Source organism: Arachis duranensis, chromosome 3 (genome assembly GCF_000817695.3).
Source record: "Arachis duranensis cultivar V14167 chromosome 3, aradu.V14167.gnm2.J7QH, whole genome shotgun sequence".
Lineage (NCBI taxonomy): Eukaryota > Viridiplantae > Streptophyta > Magnoliopsida > Fabales > Fabaceae > Arachis > Arachis duranensis.
The window spans coordinates 5,913,879-5,923,131 of record NC_029774.3 but is presented as its reverse complement, the minus strand read 5'-3'; the positions used below and the strand labels follow the sequence as shown (position 1 = coordinate 5,923,131).

The 9,253-nt window shown below is 33.6% G+C and overlaps 2 protein-coding genes across 2 annotated transcripts; both read left to right on the top strand.

Annotated features, from left to right (window-relative positions):
- Window positions 1-6: 6 nt before the first annotated feature.
- On the top strand, window positions 7-1,300 carry LOC107476541 (uncharacterized). The gene has a single exon (XM_016096370.3). The coding sequence runs from the start codon at window positions 153-155 to the stop codon at window positions 1,107-1,109; it is 957 nt and encodes a 318-aa protein (XP_015951856.1). The 5' UTR covers window positions 7-152; the 3' UTR covers window positions 1,110-1,300.
- A 5,496-nt stretch (window positions 1,301-6,796) lies between these two features.
- Window positions 6,797-7,379, top strand: LOC107477115 (chaperone protein dnaJ 11, chloroplastic). Its single transcript, XM_016097076.3, has one exon. It carries the CDS (start codon window positions 6,953-6,955, stop codon window positions 7,280-7,282), a length of 330 nt encoding a protein of 109 aa, XP_015952562.1. The 5' UTR covers window positions 6,797-6,952; the 3' UTR covers window positions 7,283-7,379.
- The last annotated feature ends 1,874 nt before the right edge of the window (window positions 7,380-9,253 follow it).

Below are 9,253 nucleotides of genomic sequence, written 5' to 3'. Positions count from 1 at the left end.
GCACAAAAAGAAAACAACAAAATTCAGGATCACAGAAGAAGTGGAAGAACTTCAACGCCATCTTGTTCTTCCTCTTCTTCATCAACATCAACACCATTATCAGCATCATCATCATCAACCATTTGTGCGTGTCCTTCCTCAAACAGATTAAGATGGGTGATGTGGTTTCCAAACAGATTGAGAGGCGCAGAGCAATTCAAACACAAAAGAAAACTCTTAATGATCTCATGAGAGTCGAAGGTGAAGACTATCCAGGTTCTGATTACTTCCTCATAAACAGGAAAACATGGATGCATGATCTCAACCCAGAAAAGCTTCAAATCAAGAAGATAGTTTGGCCTGGAACCCATGATTCTGCAACCGACAAGATTGGAATCCCATTCATCACTCGCCCTTTTGCTCAATGCCAATCTGACTCCATATACGAACAACTTTTGATGGGGACACGCGTTTTAGACATAAGAGTGCAGAAGGATAGAAAGGTATGCCATGGAATTCTAACAACTTACAGTGTAGATATTGTCCTTAATGATATCAACAAGTTCTTGTCTGAAACCGAGTCAGAGATCATAATCCTTGAAGTTAGAACAGAATATGGACATGAAGATCCTCCAGAGTTTGACAAGTATCTAGAGGAAAAACTAGGGGATTACCTTATACCAAATGATGAAAAAGTTTTTGATAAAACCATTGGAGAAGTGCTACCAAAGAGGGTTATTTGTGTTTGGAAGCCAAGAAAATTGCCAAAGCCTGAAGCTGGTAGCATGCTGTGGAGTGAAGGGTATTTGAAGGATAATTGGATCAACACTGATTTGCCAGAAACAAAGTTTGAAAGCAACTTGGATTATTTGAGCAAACAAGAACCTGTGAATACTAGAAAGTACTTTTATAGGGTGGAGAACACGGTTACTCCGGTGCCGGATAACCCCATCGTGTGTGTGAAACCAGTGACTGAAAGGATTCATGCTTTTGCAAGGCTATTCATCTCTCAATGTTTCACCAAACAGATTGGTGATAGGTTGCAGATTTTCTCTACAGATTTTATAGATGAGGACTTTGTTGGTGCTTGTGTTGGACTCACATATGCAAGGGTTAAGGGTATTGCATGAAACAAGTTCTGTTATGTTTTTCTTCATGTGTTGATGATTGATGATGTGTGTTATCCTTCTAGCTTTTTTTAATTGTACAGATTTATTTGTATTTCATTTTAAGTTATGATGTAAGGTGAAAAATGGATGTGTAATTTAATTCCCATGAAGAAAACCAGAAATATCAGAGGAATGAATATAATTTAATTTTAAGTCCCATCATTTATTGCAAAACTGATCTGTTGTTTAATATGTTTAGTTAGTTTTAGTTGATTGATCATAGAACAATGGAATTGGCGTGTGCTTTTCAATGGGATAAATTCAGAGTGCAACCTGCAAGAGTTTCAGGTTATTAAATTTGGATGAGCCTTAAGCAATTAAAAATTTTAAGAGATGAATCTTGAAGATACGTTCACGTTGTAACAAAAATATGTACCTATACTTGAAGGGAAATAAAACTTGTTTTGACGAAATAGCATATATGATTGGATGACAAGAAAAAATAAAAGAATTTAATCACTTTAAAATTAGAAATAGCATAAAAGAAAGACCATATTGATTTCCAATCAAGGAAGCTTCATGCCAACATGATTTTATCACCAATTTCTCCAAATTGGAAGACATTGAAGGGTCAAAACGTACTCAAACGTCTTCCACAGAGAGAATTATCTCGGGTCCAATATTGAAAACAAAAATCTGGAATTGTGGGCCTAAAAGCATTAAATAGAGACTTTAACTATTCATACACTTTTTTTATTATTAATAAGAAAATTAAACAACACTCTACACACTCAGGGAGCATTATGCAGAACAAAATGCTGGAATGCTGCTAGAAATAATTCAATCCACTCAAACTTTATAAGAACATGTTAGGAGCTGAAATGATGAGGAATCAGAATAGAAAACCAACACTGATCTTTATCTAAACAGAATAAACTGATTAAAGCTTCCTCCAATGTTTAGACCACTTGTTATTCTGCTGCAATCAGAAAAGGTGCACTATTAAGTAAAGTGTTGCACTATTATGCATGTAGTAATTTATTGGCCAACAGTAGACTCTTAAAAGGAGTCTAGATCTGTTTAATCCTTGGCCTATATTTTGTGTGATTTGTTTTGTTTATTGTGCAGAAAATAAACTAATCAAACTTGGTCCAAGAAATATGAAAAACAAGTCCATATTGCATCTGACCCAGTATTAATTCAAACAAAGCACTCATATCATATGATTAATGGCAATGAAAACAAGCAATCAAAACAAAAAAAAAAAAAAAGGTAATTCAATTTCATTTGAAATACACCATACCTCACCCGCCGAACCAAACTCTCTCTTCTCTCTTTTTTTCTTTCACATCGCACCACGTGAAATCTGAAGCAAAAGAAAGACAAAAGAAGCTTTGAAACTAGGGCGCAATTGAAGAACAAAAATAAATTTTTTAATCCAAACAAAGAAAAGAAGGTCAAAGGGACTATAACAAGAGGAAAGATCACATCAGAAAAGTAAATCACAAAAGGAAGTTTCTACATTTGTGCTTCATTAAAGATTGTTGAAGAAATCCTTTGTGTTACAAGCACTAATATGGAAAAATGCAGAAAATAAACATAATGGTGCTCTGCTATGAATCAATGCTCAAAAACCAAACTTGGGGCCAAAGTAAGAAAAAAGGTCCAGATTCAAGAGGCAAAATGAAAAAGGTTGAAAAAGAAGATTGAAGGTATGATTGCATGTCTGATTCGGTCACTGCTCCTACCTTTTCTCTCCTCTGTAAACGCCGCTGCTACATTTGATTTTGGAGAAGAAGTCAAACAAGGTGCTGAAGCAAGTTTCAAACCTACGAAGCTTCATTCCTCTATTAAAGGGATGAAAAGCAAGGAGTGAGAGCACAATATTTGGATTCTCATAGCTCATTGAGCTGTTTATTCTTATCCTTCATGGTTTTCATTGAGTATTTCTTTTTCTCAGTTTAGTTTTTCTTTGCTTCAATGGTAAAAGGCAAAATGATGAGGTTTATAAGTAAAAGTCATTGAGTGAAAAAAGGCAGAGAGATAGACTTGGAGAAAAAGTCAGTTATTTCAGAAATTCTTTATAAGTATTTATGTTTTGTTGTCATGATTCTGAAGGAATTCCCTTACAAGTTGGGTTAACACTTTGCTGTTGAAAAGTTAGGGTGAGTTCCTAGTCAAGTCTGGTTTGGGTTAGAAACTGGACTTGTCCTAAATAGGATTGGTTAGAATTCTAGAGAGAATTGGTGATTGTAATTTGTTGAAAGATAGTGAAATTCTGTCACTATTGTGATGAAGACTGGATGTAGGCTACATTGCAATGAGTAGCTAAACCAGGATACATCTGTGTGTTATTATCATTTCTCTTCTCTGTTTTTGATTTTACATTAAAGAAGACAAAATAGAAGTATTTTTCGATTCTACTATCCTGCCATTCTTCTTTATTACTCTCCTTGCAAGATACTCAGTTTTGCCTCCTACCACATCAAGAGACAAAACTACAATCTCTCTAGTTTTTAGCTCATTGTATCTCATCTAAATTCAAGGTTGAAAGCAAAATTAAAAGGAGGCCAAGATTCAACCCCCTTCTCTTAGTCACTGATAACCATCAATTGATATTAGGGCTTAGTCTCAAAGAGATCAAATTTCACAACTTGGAGAAAAGATCCTGATGGAGAACAACGTTGATTCCAACACAGTGGCCTACACACTAACAGAAGAACAATCCAACAACAGACTTCCATTTTTCAATGGAAAAAACTACAACTATTGAAAATAATGAATGAAGATCTTTGTTCAATGTGTGAATTACAATCTCTGGAAGATAATCATAAATGATCCTCAAATTCCCACTAAAACTGGCGTTGATGGTGTTGTTACTCCCAAAAGCGAAGCAGAATAGAATGGAGATGACAAAAAAAGGCAGAACTCAATGCCAAGGCAGTCAACATACTAAACTATGCAATCAGTTTCGAGGAATATTGAAAAGTTTCAAGATGCAAAACAACAAAAGAAATTTAAGATAAGCTCCAAGTCACACATGAGGGCACCACACAAGTAAAGAAAACAAGGATTGACATGCTGCGTAAAGAGTATGAGATGTTTTCTATGAAGGAAGGAAAATCAATTGAAGACATGCTTGAGAGATTTTCTATCATCATTAATAGTTTGGATGCTATGGGCATTATTCATTTCGAAGAAATGCTGGTGAGGAAGGTCTTAAGAAGCTTAGCAAAAGAGTGGGAAACAAAGGCTATTGTTATCTTTAAAGTACTAACCTAAGTCAAATGACCTATGATGAGTTGAAAGGAAAGTTACTAGCATATAAAATCACTCACATAAAAAAGATAGAAAAAAGAAAAGAATGACTCTTAAATCTTGTATTGGATCATTGGAGGATGAATCCAGTAACTGTTTATCAGATGATGAACTTGTATTTTTTGTTAGGAAATTTAGAAAAATGATAAGATTCAAAGAAAGAAACAGAGGAGACAGCTCAAAAAAAAAATCAAAAAGGACTTAAATAAGGTCATTCGCCACAATTGCAGAGAAGATGGACACTACAAATATGAATGTCCGAAACTGAAGAAAGAAGATAAGTCTCGAAAGGACAAGAAGAAGGAATTTATGGCCTCTTGAAAAGATCTGGAAAATAACACTAATGAGGATGATGAATCTGTCCATAACTCTCAAGCATGCTTGATGGCAGACCAGAACCACCAAAATGAAATAATTTTTTTTTAACATTCTAGTGAAAAACTCCATCTTATGATTGATGATCTCACTGAGAAAATAAGAAATTTTCTAAATCAATGTCATGAATTTAAATCTAAAAAAATGATATCCTGAAGGCTGAAAATACTTTTTTCAAAGATACATTAAGAGAAGATGAAATTACTGTTGATCTTGTTGAAGAAAACAAGAGCTTAAATTTCAAATAAAAAATCTTGATGGAAAATATTCTGCGATTGCTTATTGGAATTATATTAAAGAGAATGAAAGGTTGTATAAAGATATTAAGAATAAAAAACAAGATTTAACTAAATTTACTCAAAGTTCTACAAATTTAAATAAATTGTTAGCTAGTCAAATACTTCTTTTTAAAAAGGTCGGGTTGGAGTATTATAACAAATCTGAATCTATTTTCAAAAATTCACACTTTGAAAATGAAGTTTCAACTTCTAAAGACAAAAGATTTCAGCTCATTGTATTTCAATTAAATTCAAAATTGAAAGTAAAATTAAAAGAGGCTAAGATTCAATCCATTTTCTCTCAGCCCCTGATAACTATCGAAGTACAGTTTGATATTTGATATTCAACCAACTTGTTCTATCCTATTGCTTACTGATAAGACCCGAGGCCTACCACAATTCTGGTCATTCAGAAATCAGATTTCTTACATTGTCCACCAAAGTTAATGAAATATGTGATTCAGTAAAACATAAATAAATAAGTTTGCATATTTGCTATTTTGCCTTGAAACAATGGTTGAGTTCTCTCTATCTGACTTTAAGGTCACGGATTTATGACCAATGCGTATATGGCTGACAAGAACAGAAAATAGAGGGAGGGAACCAAACGAAGTAACATGAGACAACAGCTTAGAAAGAGTTGATAACTTGAGGAATTTATGGGGAAAAAATACAGTAAAATGATGAACAATAGAAATAGTTTTTGTTGTGCCAATAATAAAAATACATTAGATGTTGTGGAAGACCACTGCTTTTAAGATCTGTCAGACAAAAACATACTTAAAGAAAAAGGTCAAATTGTCATTAGTGGCAGCATTAGAAGAGGACATAATTGTGTTTTGTTTGGTATATCAATCATAATTGTGTTTGATGTTGATTCATTATCTTGCTAAGTGCATGTGCTGGCACTATTCTCTTCTCCTTCAATTACATTTGATTATTGCTATTGCATTATTAAATCTTTAGCCCAATATCATATATAAGTGTTGAGCCATAATTACAAATATGGAAATGTCTTACATCAAGTCTAACAAAAATTAAAAAATGCAATAAAAAACATTTTCAGCATTTGGAGAGAAATTTTTTTCGGCACTTAATTTTTTTATGAATGGTAATTCCATATTTAAAAAACAAAACTCTTAACCATGGTCTATAAACATAATCTTATTGGGCAGAAAAAGAATTTCGATATGATCATATGAATGTTGAAGAAATTTCAGATAAAGACTAACATGTGACAAGTAAAGACGATTTTACATTTGTTAAGCTAAATCATACCCCCAAAATTTCAGGGGAAAAGGGTGCTGAAAACTTCAAATTAAACCAAAAAAAATATAAGAAAAAGTAACCTCTATTTCTCAATAGGATTTTGGGGACAAGAAAAATAGGTCCACCTGAAATGATGCAAAAGCGCAAACCCTATCCATTTGAAGACAGTATGCTGACTCAGCACTAAACAGAATCAATAAACAAAACAAAACATACACTGACATGGATGCAACCTCATCCACACTCAGCCATTCACAACTCACAACAATTAAGATTCTGATTTCTGAGACATCTAATAAAGAAATTCTTAAATATTTCATAATATATACGTTTTCTTTTCTGTACATTAATATTAAAAACACAACACGAAAGTAAATAAGAGAGAGTATTATTAAATTACTACAGTCAAAAGTGAAATAAAATATCAAGAATAAAGGCAATGAAATATGTTACTTCTCTTCTTCTCTATATAATGAGACATAGCATATGTTACTCCTCAAACCTTATCCATTTTCAATCTCTATAGTGTATACCCTCAAGAGTGTTCCGTTTTCTTACCAAAGTGTTGTATTCTTGTTAAAGAAATTAAAAGCATAACTGAAAACAGAGGACTCTGTTTGTGTTATGGCTTCACTATATGAGGTGCTTGGGATTTCAATGGGAGCAAGCGGGCATGAGATAAAAGCTGCATACAGAAAGCTAGCAAGAACATGCCACCCTGATGTTGTGGCCATGAATCAGAAGGAAAGCTCGGCCAACATGTTCATGAAGATCCATTCAGCTTATTCAACACTTTCAGACCCAGATAAGAGAGCTAAGTATGATAGAGAAACTTATGGACACAAGGTCATGATGAGATCTTCATCAAACATGGCTACTTCAGCTTCTATGTCAGCAACATACCAATCATTTTCTCAACAAGGGAGGAAGTGGGAAACAGATCAATGTTGGTAGTCTTGTATTACATTGTATTAATGCCATTTTTTTGTACGCCTCTGATCATATTTAATGCGTGTTCTAAGAATATTTACTAGCTAGTACCCGTTTTCGTTTGTTATCTTACAGGTTACATATAAAATCAGAAATGAATAGTACTATACAATATACATGATCCTAGAGAACACAATCAAACAACACTACTAATGGAAGTTGATTCACGAGTTAACCCTTTATTTTCCTTAAATCAAAATAAAGATAATAAAAACTTTGGGATAAAATAATCAAAAATATTATTTGTATATTAAAATCAGTCATATTTAAATATAAATACATGTATTGTTTAATTTATTTTCAATGGGTAGTTTATAGTAACGGCTAGCATGGTTGTAAGATAACAAAGTGTTCTGATCAAGGGAAGAGTGTAACAAAGTGTTCTGATCAAGGGAAGAGTGAAGCATGTGCCAGGAACGTAGATCTGACCTTAGCATAGATCTAATTGCAAATTGACATGCATCAAAGGACAAAATCTCTCTCGTATTACCAGTGTCTAAAAATGTTTGACAACCAAATAGGATCTTCTTTGACGTGGGGATTTGTCTTTTGTCTTTTTACTATATGTTATGAGTGTATGAGTATGACCCCATCTAGGCTTATACTCCAAAGCTTTACAATATCAGTATAGTTAGAAGTGTTCTTAAAACATATATTAATATATAAGTATTTCATATTTAAGGATACATGATCTACAAGAGCTTGAATGGATTTGATTTAAGTGGTAACCACATACATGGAGACACGTAAGCCTGAGGTGGACCACTTGACTTTATATGTGTATGGTTGGCAATTAGGTTTTGGATAAGAAGAGATTAAGAAAGATATGATATGTGGCCAATTTTCTCACTTGTCTACACTCTTGATTTACAAGTGACCTTACCAACTTAGAATTCTAACTTGACCTTATCACAATATGAAACCATGTTTTTGCATCAATCATGTGTTTTCTAGAATGAATGTCTCTTAAGGCGTATTTGTTTATGAAAATAGGATCGGACAAGATATTGATGGATAGAGACACAAAATTTTGTGTTTTTTTATTTTGTTTGATGATAAATTAGAACAAATTATAAAAATCTAATTTATTCTTATTTTTTTTCATTCAAAAAATTTGAGATGAAAAATATAATAATAAAAATATAATTATGAAAATTTAATAAGAATAATAAAAGAAAAAATGAAAAATAAGTTGTGTCTCTTGTTAGTGTCTCCGTCAAGATGGACACAAAATACACTAATTCAGTGTCTCTTGACACATTGTTTCTGTCCATATCTTTTCTACCAAACACGATTTTGTGTCTCTATGTCCATGTTCCTATGTCCTGTCTCTATCAACAAACACAGAGTCTTACTACTAATTCACATGAGTGGCACATTTTTTTTTGGGTTAAGTATGATTTTGATCCCTAACGTAGGGGCTGAAAATTTTTTTCGTCCCTCGCCTTTTTTTCGCTCCAAAATGGTTCCCTAAATTTCAGTTTGTTTTAAAATCGTCCTTCGGACCAAAATACTCCTATCCCTTCTTCCCCAAAATCATGCAAAGCACCAGCACCACCTCAACCACCACCACCCACCACCCATCACCCACCACCACCACCATCATCATCATCATCATCATAAGAACTCAGAACTACCACCACCACCACCACCCCCCACCTACTGCCACTCCATCACCATCCATCACACCAACCAAAACTCAAAAAATCAACATCATCGTCATCATCCTCATCAAAACAAAAAATCAGAATCATCATCATCAAGAACCCAGAATCAGCAACAACAATCCTCCAAAATCAAATTTCAACAACAACAATATTCCACAAAAAATTACACAACAAATCCAGAAATTTCACAAAAAATCAAATTCACAGAATTCATAGAAGAAGAAGAAGAAGCGGCAGCGGTGCAGCGGTGGTGTCGGCGGGAAGAAGA